This window comes from Elgaria multicarinata, chromosome 10 (assembly GCF_023053635.1).
Source record: "Elgaria multicarinata webbii isolate HBS135686 ecotype San Diego chromosome 10, rElgMul1.1.pri, whole genome shotgun sequence".
NCBI lineage: Eukaryota > Metazoa > Chordata > Lepidosauria > Squamata > Anguidae > Elgaria > Elgaria multicarinata.
Window position 1 is genome coordinate 665,858 of NC_086180.1, and position 16,347 is coordinate 682,204.

General features: G+C 54.1%; 2 protein-coding genes across 7 annotated transcripts in view; both read left to right on the plus strand.

The window, feature by feature from the left end:
- The window catches only part of LOC134404881 (retinol dehydrogenase 13-like), a 143,493-nt gene that overhangs the window by 23,205 nt on the left and 103,941 nt on the right, over positions 1–16,347 (plus strand). The window lies entirely within an intron of this gene.
- The window catches only part of RTKN (rhotekin), a 35,992-nt gene that overhangs the window by 1,986 nt on the left and 17,659 nt on the right, over positions 1–16,347 (plus strand). Inside the window, exons 1-2 of one of the 6 annotated variants that reach the window (XM_063135475.1) lie at positions 11,392–11,408; positions 12,005–12,375. The exons of 3 other annotated variants lie outside the window; for them this stretch is intronic. In XM_063135475.1, coding sequence (XP_062991545.1) covers positions 12,271–12,375 — 105 coding nt within the window. In that variant the 5' untranslated portion in view covers positions 11,392–11,408; positions 12,005–12,270. Of the gene's footprint in view, positions 1–11,391; positions 11,409–11,519; positions 11,559–12,004; positions 12,376–15,767; positions 15,903–16,347 lie in introns of those variants that run through there. 2 more of the 6 variants (XM_063135474.1, XM_063135476.1) reach the window with 2 other exon arrangements.

Below are 16,347 nucleotides of genomic sequence, written 5' to 3' on the forward strand. Positions count from 1 at the left end.
TTGGACTTCATGGCCTTGCAGGAACACACATTACTCCCACAAACTGTCATTTCCTGGATCCCTGTTCCAAAAAATTGGCAGTATGTTGGGCACTTTCCAGAGGCCATTCTTATGGGACATATTCTTGTTAGAAGTTCACAATTTCGGATTTGAGTTCTTGACTCAGATGGACCTGGGGATTTGTTTGTATTTAATTTGTCAGTGAGGTCTAGAACTTCATCTGTTGCGATGCTATTTGCCTCAGTTCCTCAGACTCCCTTCTTGAAAATGTCTGTTCAGGCACAGGTATCTGCTGCACATTATTACTCTTTTATGAGCGCAATCCTATCAGGACATTAGTAAGCCTCTGAGTTCGGAGGTTCACAGCTACCCAAGGCAGAACCACAGGAGTGCAGAGGCCATTTTCGCCTCCATGCCCCTCCCACTCTGCATTTGGGCTTGACAGGCCTTTTTGTCCATCTAGCGGGGGGGGGGGGGGGGCTCTGCGAAGCAGGAGGGGGGGAGGCCCAAGGATACATCATCAACCGGCCACCCCGGTCCCTCCCTGTCCACAGGCACACCCTAGAATCATAGAATCATAGAATCATAGAATAGCAGAGTTGGAAGGGGCCTACAAGGCCATCGAGTCCAACCCCCTGCTCAATGCAGGAATCCACCCTAAAGCATCCCTGACAGATGGTTGTCCAGCTGCCTCTTGAATGCCTCTAGTGTGGGAGAGCCCACAACCTCCCTAGGTAGCTGATTCCACTGTCGCACTGCTCTAACAGTCAGGAAGTTTTTCCTGATGTCCAGCCGGAATCTGGCTTCCTTTAACTTGAGCCCGTTATTCCGTGTCCTGCACTCTGGGAGAATCGAGAAGAGATCCTGGCCCTCCTCTGTGTGACAACCTTTTAAGTATTTGAAGAGTGCTATCATGTCTCCCCTCAATCTTCTCTTCTCCAGGCTAAACATGCCCAGTTCTTTCAGTCTCTCTTCAAAGGGCTTTGTTTCTAGACCTCTGATCATCCTCGTTGCCCTCTTCTGAACACGCTCCAGCTTGTCTGCGTCCTTCTTGAATTGTGGAGCCCAGAACTGGACGCAATACTCTAGATGAGGCCTAACCAGGGCCGAATAGAGAGGAACCAGTACCTCACGTGATTTGGAAGCTATACTTCTATTAATGCAGCCCAAAATAGCATTTGCCTTTCTTGCAGCCATATCGCACTGTTGGCTCATATTCAGCTTGTGATCTACAACAATTCCAAGATCTTTCTCATTTGTAGTATTGCTGAGCCAAGTGTCCCCCATCTTGTAACTGTGCATTTGGTTTCTATTCCCTAAATGTAGAACTTGGCATTTATCCCTATTAAATTTCATTCTGTTGTTTTCAGCCCAGCACTCCAGCCTATCAAGATCACTTTGAAGTTTGTTTCTGTCTTCCAGGGTATTAGCTATCCCACCCAATTTGGTGTCATCTGCAAATTTGATCAGCGTTCCCTGCACCTCCTCGTCCAAATCATTAATAAAAATGTTGAAGAGCACTGGGCCCAGGACTGAGCCCTGCGGCACCCCACTCGTTGCCTCTCCCCAGTTTGAGAAGGTTCCATTGATAAGTACTCTTTGAGTCCGATTCTGTAGCCAACTGTGGATCCACCTAATAGTTGTTCCATCTAGCCCACTTTTAGCTAGTTTGTTAATCAGAATGTCATGTGGTACTTTGTCAAAAGCTTTGCTGAAGTCAAGATATATGATATCCACAGCATTCCCACAGTCCACAAGGGAGGTTATCCTATCAAAAAATGAGATCAAATTAGTCTGACAGGATTTGTTCCTGACAAATCCATGTTGGCTTCTAGTAATCACTGCATTGATTTCAAGGTGTTTACAGATTGACTTCTTTATAATCTGCTCCAGAATTTTCCCAGGGATGGATGTCAGGCTGACTGGTCTGTAGTTCCCAGGTTCCTCCTTTTTGCCCTTTTTGAAGATAGGGACAACGTTAGCCCTCCTCCAGTCGTCCGGCACCTCACCCGTCTTCCATGATTTTGCAAAGATAATAGACAAAGGTTCTGAGAGTTCTTCCGCTAGCTCCTTCATTACTCTTGGATGCAGTTCATCGGGCCCTGGGGATTTGAACTCATTCAAGGAAATTAGGTGTTCTTTGACCATTTGTTTATCAATCTCAAACTGCAATCCTGCCCCCTCAACTTCTGCTTCACTTTTTCCAGGGGGGTCATAGATCCGCTTTTGGGAGAAGACCGAGGCAAAGTAGGAATTGAGCACTTCAGCCTTTTGTTTGTCGTCTGTTATCAATTTGCCATCCTCATTAAGCAGTTGAACCACCATTTCTTTCCTCTGTCTTTTACTACTCACGTATCTGAAGAAAGCCTTTTTATTGCTTTTAGCATCCCTCGCTAATCTCAGCTCATTCACAGCTTTAGCCTTCCTGACGCCATTTCGGCACTTCTGCGCCACTTGTCTGTACTCTTCTTTTGTAGCCTGGCCTTCCTTCCACTTGCTATATGTATCCCTTTTTGTTTTCAGTTCATCAATAAGCTTTTTGTGGAGCCACATTGGTTTCCTCTGTTGTCTTCTATCTTTTCTCCTTGTTGGAATTGTTTGTAACTGTGCCTTTAAAATTTCATTTTTTAGATACTCCCACCCATCCTGCACTCCTTTTCTTTTTAGGCTCCCTTGCCACGGGACCTTACTTATTATAGTTCTGAGTTTATTAAAATCAGCTTTCCTAAAATCCAGAGTACGTGTATGGCTACGCTCGACTTTTGTCTCCTTCATAATCAAGAATTCAAGTATGACGTGGTCACTTTCCCCCAGAGTTCCCGTAACTGCCACTTTATCCACTAAGTCATCCCTATTGGTCAATAACAAGTCAAGGATTGCTGACCCTCTAGTTCCTTCCACCACTTTCTGTAGGAGAAAGTTATCACCCATACATGTCAGGAATTTCTTGGAAGGGCCGCTTTTGGCAGTAATGGTCTCCCAACAGATATCAGGGTAATTGAAGTCCCCCATCACTACTACATCACACTTCCTTGAAACACTGGCAATTTGTTTCTCAAAAGTTTCGTCCTCGTCTTCTCCTTGATTGGGTGGTCGGTAGTAGACTCCGATTATCATATTCTTTTTATTCCTAGCCCCATTTATTTTAATCCAGACGCTCTCGACGGGGCTCCCAATCTCATCCGCCTGTATTTCTGTGCAGGGATAGGTATTTTTAACATATAGTGCAACTCCACCTCCCTTTCTATTTCTTCTGTTCTTTTTGAACAAGTTATATCCTTCAATTGCTATATTCCAGTCATGGGAGTCATCCCACCAAGTTTCAGCTATACCTATCAAGTCGTATTTGCCTTCATGTAATAAGAGTTCAAGTTCATTCTGTTTGTTTCCCATGCTCTGGGCATTAGTATAGAGACATCGAAGACCATGTGTTTTATAGTCTGGCTTTGTTCCTACCTTGTTGCAGACACTATTTTGGGACTCTGTTGGAGCTGTTCTCTGTACTGTGGTGCATTGGCCTTCATCCATTGTTGCCTCAAAATTTACGTCTCCCACCCCCGCAAGATTCAGTTTACGTCTCCCCTCTTTCTCTCCTCCCCATGGTTCCCTTCATGACCTCGGATAGGCAGCTGGCATGGTTCTCTCCGGGACGGCTGCGGTGGGGGAGGTAGGGTAAGGGGTCAGGAGCTCGTATTCCTGGCTCCAAAGTCAGAGCAATGTTTTCCACCTTGGATTCAAGAATCTGAACTATCCTATCCCCCACCCCCCACTCTGTCTAGGGCCCATAGGATTGCTCCCTAAGGGAGTTAGCTGGGACATGCTGAGAGTTGTTGGCCTTATTTCTGTCTAAACATGCATGGCATTGTGCCTTAACTCTCTTGTCCTCCAATGGTCTAGCCAGGTCCCTATCTGTTTCTTTGCTTCTAAAGAATTTTTATTGTTGATCTTAATGTTATTAGTGATATGTTCCTCAGAATACTTTTTTTTGCATCCCATATTGTCTGCTTGCATTTCCTTTGTGCAAGTTTGTGTTCCTTTTTGTTCTCTTCATTTGGGCAAGACTTCCTGTTTCTAAAAAGAAGTCTTCTTTTCTCTAATAGCTTCTTTGACACTGTTTGTTAACTCTGGTGATGACTTCTTGGACTTAGCGGTATATTTCCTGACCTGTGGTATGTCTTCTAGCTGAGCTTCTATTATCGTGGTTTTCAGTAGCCCTCACGCATTCTGTCACGGGATGCACATTGTGGCAAAAAAAAACCTCACCCCGTCTCTGCGCATGGGGTCTGAGCTGGCGGGTGATTGACTAGGCAAGGGACTGCAGGGTTGTGGTTCCGTGAAAATGCCGAGGCAGGGTGCTGTGAAAAAAGGCACGTTCCATGTTGGCCATAACTAGGAAAGGAATTGATAGCAAAGTTGCAAAATATCACAATGCTTTTGCACAAGTCTATCCTCCATCCATGCTTGGGATGCTGGTATTTCGTTTGGGTGACCTGAGAGAGGTTATGGTAGAGCTGGGTGTGGGAAACAGCAACTAAAACCGTCAAGGGGCTGGAGCTACTCCCCTTTGCGGAAAGGTTACAACGTTTGGGGCTTTTTAACTTAGGAAAAAGGCGAGTAAGTGGAAGGGCATGAATAGAAGTGTACAAGATTATGCGCAGTATGAAGGAAGTGGATAGGGAGAAACCTCTCTCATGACACTAGAAGAACCCCATGGGGGTCACATCCCATGAAGCTGATGGGTGGGAGATTCAGGGCAGATCAAAGGAACGGCTTCTTCACACAGCGCAGAGACCAACTAGGGAATTTGCTACCATGAGATGTAATGATAGTTGGCTGGGGAACATGGGCGGGAGAGTGCTATTGCTCTCATGTCCCCCATGTGGGCTTCCCAGATGCATCTGGTTGGCCCCTGTTTGAACAGCAGACTAGATGGACGTTTCTTCTGATGGAGCTTCAGGGGCTCTTCTGACGTTCTTAAATGAGAAACATTCAGAGTGCCCAGAATGGCACCGCTGCGAGGCTAACGTTTTTCTGCACGTCAACCTCCTGCTTAAAGCAGTGCGCACCTACTTCCGTGCTGCCTCCTGCTATTTTAGGTTCCATCCCAATAATATGGGCAGTGCCCCTGATGCACAGGCTGCCTCGCCCTGCATAGCTATCCCCATAACCAACTAATTATTCTTAGGCATCAGAGAGTCACACTCTCTCCACTTGAGGATCATGACTGTCTAGGCAAACTTCGTGGATCAGCAGCCAAGGAATGGGGCAGTCTAGTCTTTCAAAACAACAACAACAACACCCACCCTAAAATAACCAGGACACTTTTAGTAATATATTTACTCAAACTTGGCCTTACCCAGTGAAACTGAAGGATCAGGGCAGATGAAAGGAAGTCCTCCTTTACACAAGTGGTGCGGAGTTTCCAGGGTGCCGGGTCTGCCTGTGTTCGGTCCCTGGAGGCTTATGGTCTTGTGCAGCATTTGTGTTTACTCACAAATATCCAGGCTGAGCAAGATGGAGGCTCACAGCTTGACCCACCCAAGTCCATTGCTCCCACGCCAGGTTTTCTAGGGGAAGTGCCTGGAGCCTCAGAGCCCACCCTCCATTCCGGTTCTCCCACAGCTTGAAGGCGTCATCATTAAGCAAAGAGGGTGGTGGTGGAAGGGAAGGTTCGCTCCCTTCCCAAATGGCCCTCCTCTTCCCTTAGCAGTAAGCCTATAAACACCAATTGCTGGGGAATAGGGGTGGGAGAGTGCTGTTGCACTCATGTCCTGCTTGTGGGCCCTGGGTGAACAGAGCACTGGACGGGATGGACCCTGGGCCCTTCTGATGTCCTCGTGTTCGTAGCCACTGTCTAAGGCAGCTGTGGAAAGCTCCTGGCTAAACTCCCCAACAAAGGGAAGGTACTGAGAAACTTGCCAGGACTATTTGCAACTCCAAGGCTCTGACCAGGGGTACCATAGGCAACCTACATGGATGGAGAAACCCATTCACACAACCCTTAGTCTCAAGAATCTGTTGAGTTGGAAGGGTCATTCAGCCCAGCTCCCAGTCCCATTAAACATATATAGACTAACGTAAAACTCCATTCTCTGAGTCTGGATCCTTATGTAGCCTCAGGGGCGGGCGCCATCCACACACACGAGGGAGGCATCAGCAAGCTGATGCCAGGTCTGCAGAAAAACAAAACATCTGTGGTGGGGGGGAGATCCCTAAGGGCGAAGACCCCCAGAACAGCCCATCGCAGGCGGAGTGTGCGCAGTGGCCACAGAGAAGCAGAAACCTCTGGTGGGAAGGTGAATGGCGCCTTGGCTGGCCAGCTGGGACACTGAACAGGAGGGCCCGCGCACCCACCGCCCGTCACGCACTACAGTGGCTTCTGGCAGCCCATTCTTGTAACCGATGGGCAAATTGTAATGATGGCAACTGGATTAGATGGTTCTGCAAAGGGATTCGAAAGATTTGTGGGGAAAGCAGAGGAGCCCGATCAAGCGACACACTTTGTACGATCCCTCGTGCTCTATTCAAGGCGGAGTATTTCTGCACAGAGCGGAGGAGAGGTGGGGAGGAGACTTCTTGAGGACATGCCCTGCTGTGGGTCCCAGAGGCATCTGCTTGGCCTCCATGCGAAAGAGGCTTCTGGATGAGGTGGGCCTTCTCGCCATGATGGGCAATTCTGCTGGCCTCCCTTTGAATGATTTGCCAGTGTGGTGTAGTGGCTAGTGTGTTGGAGTGTCAGGAGAGCTGGGTTCTAGTCCCCACTCAGCCATGGAAATCCTCTGGGTGACTTTGGGGCAGTCACAGACTCTCAGCCCAGCCTACCTCACAGGGTTGTTGTTGTGAGGATAAAATAGAGAGGAGGATTTTTTATGCCGCCTTGGGTTCCTTGGTGGGATATAAATGCAATAATAAAATAATACATTTGATTTGGCAAATATGGGCTCTCTCTTCATAATCCCCGGGCGTACGCCGGGTCCATTCTCCCGCCCTGTTTTCTCTTTCGGATTCTCTTTGATATCGTTGCACTTTGTGGAATGTGTAGTACTTAAGCTGAATTTAGTTGTTGGAGGAACATGAAGATGTGGGGTGGGTCGACGGGTTGAGGCGGCGTGAAGCACGGGCTGCAATAGGATTGCAGTTTGTATGCATCTTGTTTATACTCTGAATGTTAATATTTTTCTTTAAAACATACCCAGTGCAGCTTTTCCTGTTACTGAAGTTAAGGGGGCGGGGGGGGGGGGAGAATGCAGCTCTTGAATTTCTGCTTCTCATGACATTCTTAAAGGCACAGGAGCCCTGCCCCAGCAAAAACAGTAGCACTGCACAACAGAGGGAGATTTTATAGAAGGGGTCAGTCCCCCAGTGGCCAAGACTGCCTGTGGAAGTGACGCTACCCTCCATGGATATCTACCCCCCATCTTTATCCCAGCTATGAAAAGCTGTCTGAGTTTGCACTCTGCAAATGCCCAGAGGCTCTGTGCTCTTTCATGCTTGAAAAACTCCAGCACGGAGTTGTGGTGGGCCTTGGTGCTGGGGACAGGCTCCTAGAGTCATAGAATAGCAGAGTTGGAAGGGGCCTACAAGGCCATCGAGTCCAATCCCCTGTTCAATGCAGGAATCCACCCTAAAGCATCCCCGACAGATGCTTGTCCAGCTGCCTCTTGAAGGCCTCTAGTGAGGGAGAGCCCACAACCTCCCTAGGTAACTGATTCCATGTTGCACAGCTCTAACAGTCAGGAAGTTTTTCCTGATGTCCAGCTGGAATCTGGCTTCCTGTACCTTGAGACCGTTATTCCGTGTCCTGCACTCTGGGAGGACCGAGAAGAGATCCTGGCCCTCCTCTATGTGACAACCTTTGAAGTATTGGAAGAGTGCCTGCCTCTCTTTGTGTGACAGATTCTAGAGTGGGGAGGGGAGAGAAGGAGGGCGTGTTCTGGGCTCTTCCATACTTGGGTGAGATCTTGCAGATGGAATGTAACCACTGGTCACCCTGGGCAAGCGCTGGCCATTCCAGTCTGACCGCCAGGGAGAGCCCCGCAAGCCAACATAGAGCCAAGTGCATTGTCTTCTGTGCATTGTCCCAGGGAGCTCCAGGCCAGCCTGGCCTGAACACGCAGCTGAACAGAGCAGCAGGGAGGGACAGGCTGGGCTGCGTCAGACTGCGGAGCGAGCGGCCAGGTCAAGTGCTGCCCAGTTTAAAAGACAAACACAGGCTCCTTCCTGTAATCCCCCCCCCCCGGGGAGTGTGTTGGGGAGAAGGGAGAGGTCTAGCCCAGCTGCACCCCTTTTGTGCCCAGTTTCCACTGGTTCCACATAGAGAAGCCCTCGAAAACAGCCACGGAGGGGGGAGGGGAGTGAATGTGGGATGCGAGAGGCCCTTGGTCTGATCCGGCACGGCTTGCCTTGCATTCTTTTGCATTTATTTATTTATTTATTTATTACATTTTTATACCGCCCAATAGCCGAAGCTCTCTGGGCAGTTCACAAAAATTAAAATCATGAAGAGCATAAAAACAACCAACAATCTAAAAACACAAATACAAAATACAATATAAAAAGCACAAACAGGATAAAACCAGCATAAAACCATATCTGAAGGAACGCCTCCTCCCGTATGTACCTGCCCAGACCCTAAGGTCATCCTCAGGGGTCCTTTTCCATGAGCCCCTGCCAAAGGAAGTGAGGCAGGTGGCTACCAGGAGGAGGGCCTTCTCTGCTGTGGCACCCTGGCTGTGAAATGAGCTCCCTAAGGTGGTTCGCTTGGCACCTACATTATATGCTTTTAGACGCCAGGTGAAGACCTTTTTATTCTCCCAGCATTTTAACAGTCCATAAATAAATTTTAACTTGGTGTTTTAAATTTGTAATTTTGCATTGCTGCTGTTTTTATCTGGTTGAGCTTTTATATTGTATTTGATATTATGGTTTTATACTGTTGTTTTATACTTTGAATGTTTTTAATTTTTGTGGACCGCCCAGAGAGCTCTGGCTATTGGGCAGTATAGAAATGTAATAAATAAATAAATATAGGTTAAAATATGGAATTAAAACAGCAAAGTTTAAATTTAAGTTAATAGGTGTTTATTTATTTATTTATTTATTTATTTATTTATTACATTTCTATACCACCCAATAGCCGAAGCTCTCTGGGCGGTTCATAATACTGTTAACTTTAATACAGTATTTTAACTCTCAGTTAAAATACTGAGAGAATAAAAAGGTTTTCAGCTAGCGACGGAAAGAATACAGTGTAGGCGCCAGGCGGACCTCTCTGGGGAGCTCGTTCCACAGCCGGGGGGCCACAGCAGAGAAAGCCCTCCTCCTAGTACTGTGTAACCCTGGCCTACCTCTGAAGACTGCGCTAAGAATGACTAAAGATCAGGTCTACAAAACTTAAAAAACAAACAAACTCTTGCATGTTTGCATGTCCTGCATTGAGCAGGGGGTGGGACTCGATGGCCTTGCAGGCCCCTTCCAACTCTGCTATTCTATGATTCTATGATTCTATGTTTGCTGTATTGGTTCTGTGTAGTTTCTTATGATCCCAGATCCTGGGGTGGGGAGACTGTGTGAAACCCCAGCAGCAGCAGCGCGGGTTGGCCTGGATCCCTCGGTCTTCTCGGCTTCCTGCTGCCTGGGCAGCAGAGGGCAGCAGAGGGCCATTTTTCTCTGAGACATCTGGTTGGTCAGGAATGAAGGTAGCAGCCTCTCACTGAGCCAGACCAACACACCCGCATGCGCACGGCCCACCTAGTACTGGCAGCACTGACTGGCAGCCATGACCCTCCAGGGTTTGGGGCCCCTCCAAAACATGCGCTGGTATTTTTTAGCCTGTCGGCAGTGCCCCTTTTGCCTCTCTCCCCCCCACCCCGCCCAGCACCACTGGAATGCAGCCCCTCCCCCAGCTTCTCTGAACTGGAATCCGGCCCGTGGGCTGAAAGAGTGTTTCCACCCCTGCCCTGTACTGACTGGCAGCAATGGCCCACCGGGGTTTCAGGCGGGGCTCTTTCCCATCCTGCCGGGGATTGAAGCAGGGAACTGCTGGCTGCAATGCAGAGGCTCCACCACGGAGCTCCTTCCCTCCTAGCAGGGGGTCATTTGAGACGAGGCTAACCGGGCTCAGCCTCAGAACACATACAGGAAAATCCCTCTGCGCATGTGCCGAGTTCATCTCGTCCCCCAAAGACTGGCCATGGCCATTCTCTGCATGGTTAGTGGGGCAAGATAAGGCTCCGAAGTCCGCGAGGGCGACTGAGGCTCAGCAGCCCCTCCCCTTTGGCATGCCGTGCCTGAGGCATCCTCCCTGCAGGGGCCTGGAGCCCAGATCTCCCCAGGCATGGCCCAGTTTCCAGCTGGCGGTGGGGATGATCCAGGCAGGAAGTGAGGAGGGGCTTCCGAGCAGCCCACCCGGAGGGGGCCTTGCTCACCCTCTGCCCCCAGATGCTGGGCGCAGCAGGGGCACCTAGCTGCATTCCCTTTTCCCCTTGGGTGGCACACGCAGTGGAGGGCTGGGTGGCCGTTGGCAAGAGGCAGAACGGCATCACTGAAGTGCCCGGGGTGTGGGTGTGCTTGTTCTAGCAGTGCCTGGGACTGGCACCGGGGCCCCTGGCAGCACTTCCTCACAGGCACGTGGCACGCACTGGCCGTCTACTGGGGGCCCACTCTGGGCCGAGGTGCCCCTCTGCATCTGGAAGCAGGCAGGCTGCTGGAATTTGCTTGTGCGAACTGCGCAGCTGGACTGGTGCTGCGTGTGGTCCTGGATGGCACAGAATGCCCAGAACCCCTTTTGATGCCTCAGCCCCGAAGCGTGGACTTGGCATGTGGGCTGCTGCTGGTTGGCCCCGGGCATCCCCCTAGGCCCAGCGCCAGGCCAGGAGTGCCCTGAATAGCCCTGGACGGAGGATGCTGCACAGGGCATGATAGTAGGTGGGGGTGGTCTGGGCTTCCAGCCCACGGCTGTTTTGTGGCACGTGTGTAGGAGGGATGGGCTCCCTGGCACAGCCCAACAAGCCAAGCTCTGGCTTGGAGCCCCTGCCTTGGTCTGAGTGGATACAGGAGCCCATCAGTGGCCTGCTGGGCCAGACCAGGCCGCGTTTCTCTCGCATGGTTCTGGCTGTCAAGCACTGTGTGTGGTGTGTGTGTGTGTGTGTGTGTGTGTGTGTGTGTGTGTGTGTGTGAGAGAGAGAGAGAGAGAGAGAGAGAGAGAGAGAGAGAGAGAGAGAGAGAGAGAGAGAGAGAGAGAGAAATTGGCTGGCCGCCGCCTTTCCTTGAGGCCTGAGTCTGGGATGAGGGGCTGGCAGGAGCTCTACTTCCTCCTCTCCCAGCTAGTGGGAGGGGACGGGGTCTGAAGGCGGCCGCTGGAGCGGAGGCCCAGCCTCGGAGTTGGCCGACTTGGAGGGGCGGCCCTTGTAAGAGGAGCCGGGACAGGAATGCTGGGCTGGGGAGGGGGGGGGGAGAAGCGGCGGACAGATTTCCTGTCTTTAGGGGAAGGGGGCTTGGGGCTGGAGCCCACGGCTGGCCCGTGGAGGACGGAGCCAGGGCGTGACCGGGCGTGGAAGGTGAGGGGTGGGCTGTGGGCCCAGGCGATGGCATGGGCGCATGCCTGGCTTTGCTGGGCCCTTGGCTTGGGAGCCCCCGGCAGGCACTGGGCACCAGGTCGTCGGGAGCTGGAGGTCGGAGCACAGACCTGGGATGGGGCGCTAGCCTGGCCGCCCACCAGGGCTGGACCCTGCCTCCCTCCCTGCCTCCGTCCGGGAAACCCACCCGCTGGGGGGAGGGGGGAGGGAGGCGGCCCCTGCTGCTGCTGCTGCTGCTGGGAACGGGGCCGCGTGGACTCCTCGCTGGCGTGGGCTCAGAGGCGCACGCTCCCTGCCCGGCCGCATGGGATGCCGCCACCGCCTCCTCCCGCTCGGCCTGCCCTTTCAGGCACAGTGGCTGCTTGTTCTGCGGGTGGGCGTTTGAGGCGCTGGGCTGGCATGAAAGAAAGGGCCTATTCTCTCCACAGCTGGGCCGGGGGTGCGGAATCTGCTGACGGAGAGGCCGGCACAGCCAGGGGCTCCAAGCAGCGAGCCTGCCCCTCCCGGCCGGCCGGGCTGGCGGGACGCATCCCCCTTCCCCCTCCTCCCCCCCTCTCCGGGTGCTCGCTTGGCTTCCTGGCCCCAGAAGGGTCCGAGGCGCCTGCCCGAGTGGACTCCGGATGGGGCCCTGCAGGAGGGGGCAGGCGAGGCCCTCGCTGGGCAGTAGCTGCACATAGGGGGCCCCCACCACTGCATGGAGGCATCGGGGAGGCAGCGCTGCGCAGAGATGCAGGACAAGCTGCACATCCTGGAGGACCTGAACATGCTCTACATCCGGCAGATTGCGCTCAGCTTGGAGGTAACGCACCTGTGCAGCGCCTGGCACCGCGCCAGGCAGCACCTTCCTGTCTCGTGCACCCAGGGAGTGGCGGGGAGGGGGCCTTTGCAACGGTATACAGACAGACAGCACGCTGTGGACTGATGGGAGTATAGTGCGTATTGTCCAAAGAGAGCTAGAAAAGAAATACCATTATTGCTTTGCTTGGGTCTCCTTAGATGCTGCAAAGTTTTGCAGACTTTCACACTTCACAGCACTCTTCATCAAGCTGTAACTATACCTGAGAGTCCTGCGAACCTCAAAAGCTTCCATCCTCCTGCAGCAATCTAACTTGGTTGCGTAAAAGTGAATGCATTGTCTATACTACTCTAGATCTCCTGAAAGTTTGGTGGCTCCTAATTGGTGTAGTGGTGCCTCAGAGGTAGGCGAGGAAGGAAGCCTTCATCTTCATTGGAAGCTGGAGTGAGACAGGCTGCCATCCCAAATCCTGTGCCTCGCAGCTGGGGAGGACGTGCGCCTCAGGAGAACTTGCAATGTATCCGAGGATACCGGAGCGATCCCGGGACGTTGCACCGGCATCACTGCTGCCGTTGTGGCTATGTGGGATTTCTGCAGCACCAGCTGTGGGCAGGCATTGCCGAAGTGTTCTGGGGCGTGCACACCTCTTGGGCCAAGTGCCGTTCCTCTGGCGCTTCCCCAAGGCACCAGGTGCTTGCTCAGTTGTCAGCCCCGGAGAGAAACCTGCCCCACGCTTGGAGGCCTCTGGGATGTTTCTGCTTGGGCCTTGGGGGGGGGGGTGAGTTTGCGTCCTGCATTTCAGGCTGTTCCGTGTCTTTGGTACTTCGGGGCGCTCCGTGCTTGTGCCGGGTGTCTCCTTGGAACGGAGGTTGCCGTTGCTGCCATTTAGCCTCACTCTCCAGATGGATGGTTTTGTGGTAGTTTTGTGCGTTTCCAAATTTGCAGGATGTGGCCTCACATTTGCTACGGCTCACCTTGCGGCACAACGTGGTAGCCAAGCTTCACTAGCCAAAGCAAAACAATGAAGGCCTTTTCTGCCTGAGCCCCGTGAAACGCCTGCAAATTGCTCTCACAGTAATGTGGGTGTTTAGAGCGGGGCCCTCCCCCCATGACGGAATCAAGGGGCTTGGGCAAAGTTTCCTTTCCGCGGCTGCTCTTGGCACGCCAGGGCCTCGTCTGCCAGGGTGCTCCAAGGAAAGGACTGCGGGACTAACCAGGAAGCCCCGGTGGGCCGGCACATCTGGGGAAGCCTCCTTTTCTGATGGGTGAATGGTGTAGGGCGCTTTGGGAGGCCTGGGCTGAGAGCTCTGCCCTGCTCTCTGCTGGAAACAAGCCTGCTGGATGGAGCAGAGGAGGAGGAGGCGGAGGAGGAGGCAGTGGCAGTGCAAGAGAGGGAGATCCCCCTCCCCCATGCTGCAAGTCTCATGCACAAACGGGTGGCGATTCTGTCATAAGAATCATAGAATCATAGAATAGCAGAGTTGGAAGGGGCCTACAAAGCCATCGAGTCCAACCCCCTGCTCAATGCAGGAATCCACCCTAAAGCATGGTTCTCCAGCTGCCTCTTGAAGGCCTCTAGTGTGGGAGGTCCAGCACTCTGTACACAGTGGCCCATCAGCTGTTGATCAAGAACCCAGAAGCAGCAGCACACTATCACCCATGTTCCCCAGCAACTGGTGCACACAGGCTTACTGCCTCAGATACTGAAGGTAGCACATAGCCATCAGGGCTAGTAGCCATTGATAGTTTTCTCCTCCAGGAATTAATCCAACCCCCTTTTCAAGCCCTCCAAATTGGTGGCCATCACTACATCTCGTGGTAGCGAGTTCCATCGTTTAACTATGCGCTGTGTGAAGAAGCCCTTCCTTTGATCTGTCCTGAATCTCCCACCAGTCAGCTTCATGGGATAATGACCCCTTTGGGTTCTAGTATTATGGGATAGGGAGAAAAAAGTCTCCCTCTCCACATTCTCCATACCCCGCTGGTTGGTGGCAGATCACGTGCAAAACGGGGGTGTTACAGGCTGGAGTGGCCCTCCAGCTCTGGGCTGGCTGAGCTCTGCAGCTCCAGGGCAGGGCGCCTTTCCCCGCCTCAAGGCAGCAGGGCCGGTGGCCCTGTGGCCCACCCAGGACTCCCCAGCATGGTGCTGGCCCATTGCCATGAGCGGGAGCAGGCTTTCCTGATTTCAGCGGGGGCTGCCCCACCTCACCTTGCCTGTGGGCTGTTGTGCCAAGCGCATCTTTCACCTGAGGCACCAAGGGGTGGGACTGGGAAACAGGATTCTCACACACACACACACACACACAACCATATGACAAGGCTGTGGGGGGGGGATGTCCTAGAGAGGGCGCGGAGGGAGAGGCTGCAGCATTTGTCAGTGGAGGGGGTGTGGACTTGGACTCGGGCTGGAGGGGGTCTTAATCAAAGTCACTTGAGAGGGGGCTGTGGGGGGGAAGTGGCAAGTGGGGGAGCTGTGAGGCAGGGAAGGCAGACGGGTAGGTACAGGGCGGGACGGGGGTGGGGGTGGGGAACCAGCTCTAGCCCACCCCGGCTGTGCTTCCTCACCAAAGCTCACCCAGTGCCCTGGAAGCCGGTCTCTCTCTCATGGCAGAGGCCCTTGGGCTGCTTTAGTTGCTCGGCGCTGAAGCTGTGGCACTTTGCCTATGCTCAGAGGCTCTATTATTTCACATTAGCACTGAAGGGAAGCGCGTAGAATCCTGGCTCAGTTAAGGTGGGGGGGGCGGTGGAGGAAGGCCATTGACAAGGCTTGATGACGCCCCCTCCCCCAGGATTTTCCTGCAAGCCCCATGAAGAAGACCTCAGCGTCTCGGCCATAATCTCCTGGAAGCCACTGCGGTGCCACAAAGCTGATTAGCCCGGGCGGCGGAGGAGGAGGGAGCCGAGTCCGACGCCAGCCCCCCCCCCCTCCCCGCCCCACGAGCCGAGCCGTTGCGCTCGCGGACCCCGACGGGTGGAGGGCAGATCCCCGCGCGGCCTCGGCGCCCCGCGCCATGGGGCCTCGTCCCTCGTCCGTCCCCCCGTCGGAAAGGAGCGCCAGCAGCCCCCTGGGGGCTGTGCTCCGCGCTAGAGAGCCCCCCATGGGCCGTGGGGGCAGGGGAGCGGGCGAGGGCGCCCCCCGCGGAAGAACGCGCTCTGCAGCGCGCCTCCTTGGGCGGGGTGTCCCCGGCTGGCTGGCTGGCTGGCGAGTGCCGCCCCCGCCCCGCGACCCTCGCCCAGGCGGCCCCGGGGCTGCTTCGGCCGAGGCGCGCGGCGGCCCCCTCCCCAGCCGCGCTATTTCGGGCCCGCGGTGATGTCAGCGCTTGCTCAGCTGCCGCCGCGCCCGCGCCGTCCCCGGCCGCCTCTCCGCGTGGCTTGCAGCCTGCCCGCCCCTTTGGCTCAGCTGCGCGTCGCCAGCGCCGGGCCCGCCTCGCTCGCTCGCTCGCCGCCCGCAGCGTCCGCTGGGCCGGCTCGGTGCCATGGGCAGCTAGCGCAGCCGCGCCAGCAGCATGGAGAACGGCAGGGTCGCCCAGGTGAGCGCCGCGGGACGGGGCCCGAAGGGGCGCCCGGCAGCCGGCCCGGGGCCCGGGGCAGCTGTGCCCAAGTGGGCGCGGGGGGCCCCCCTCTCTCTGCCCCCTGGAAATGCCGCCTTTTGCTGCCTCGCGGCTGCCCTGCATAGTGCCAGGCTGTGGGGATGGGTCGTCGTGGGGGTCTGGCCCAAGGCTCCCCTGCCCAGAGCATGAGGGGCGAGAAGTGGACGGGGGTGGCGTTGCCTTGGCCTGGACAAAAAGGCCTCGGAGCCAGGGCGAGTTACAGCCTCCCCCAACCTGTATCCCCCCCCCTTGGGGGGGCTCTGTGCTGAAACCCCTTGACAAGCATCTGGAGGTGGATGAGGAATTCCCCCCCCCACACACACACACACCAGTGATCATACCAGCCATTGGCCGGCCCGGGCTGCCACTCGAGACCCCCTCCCCC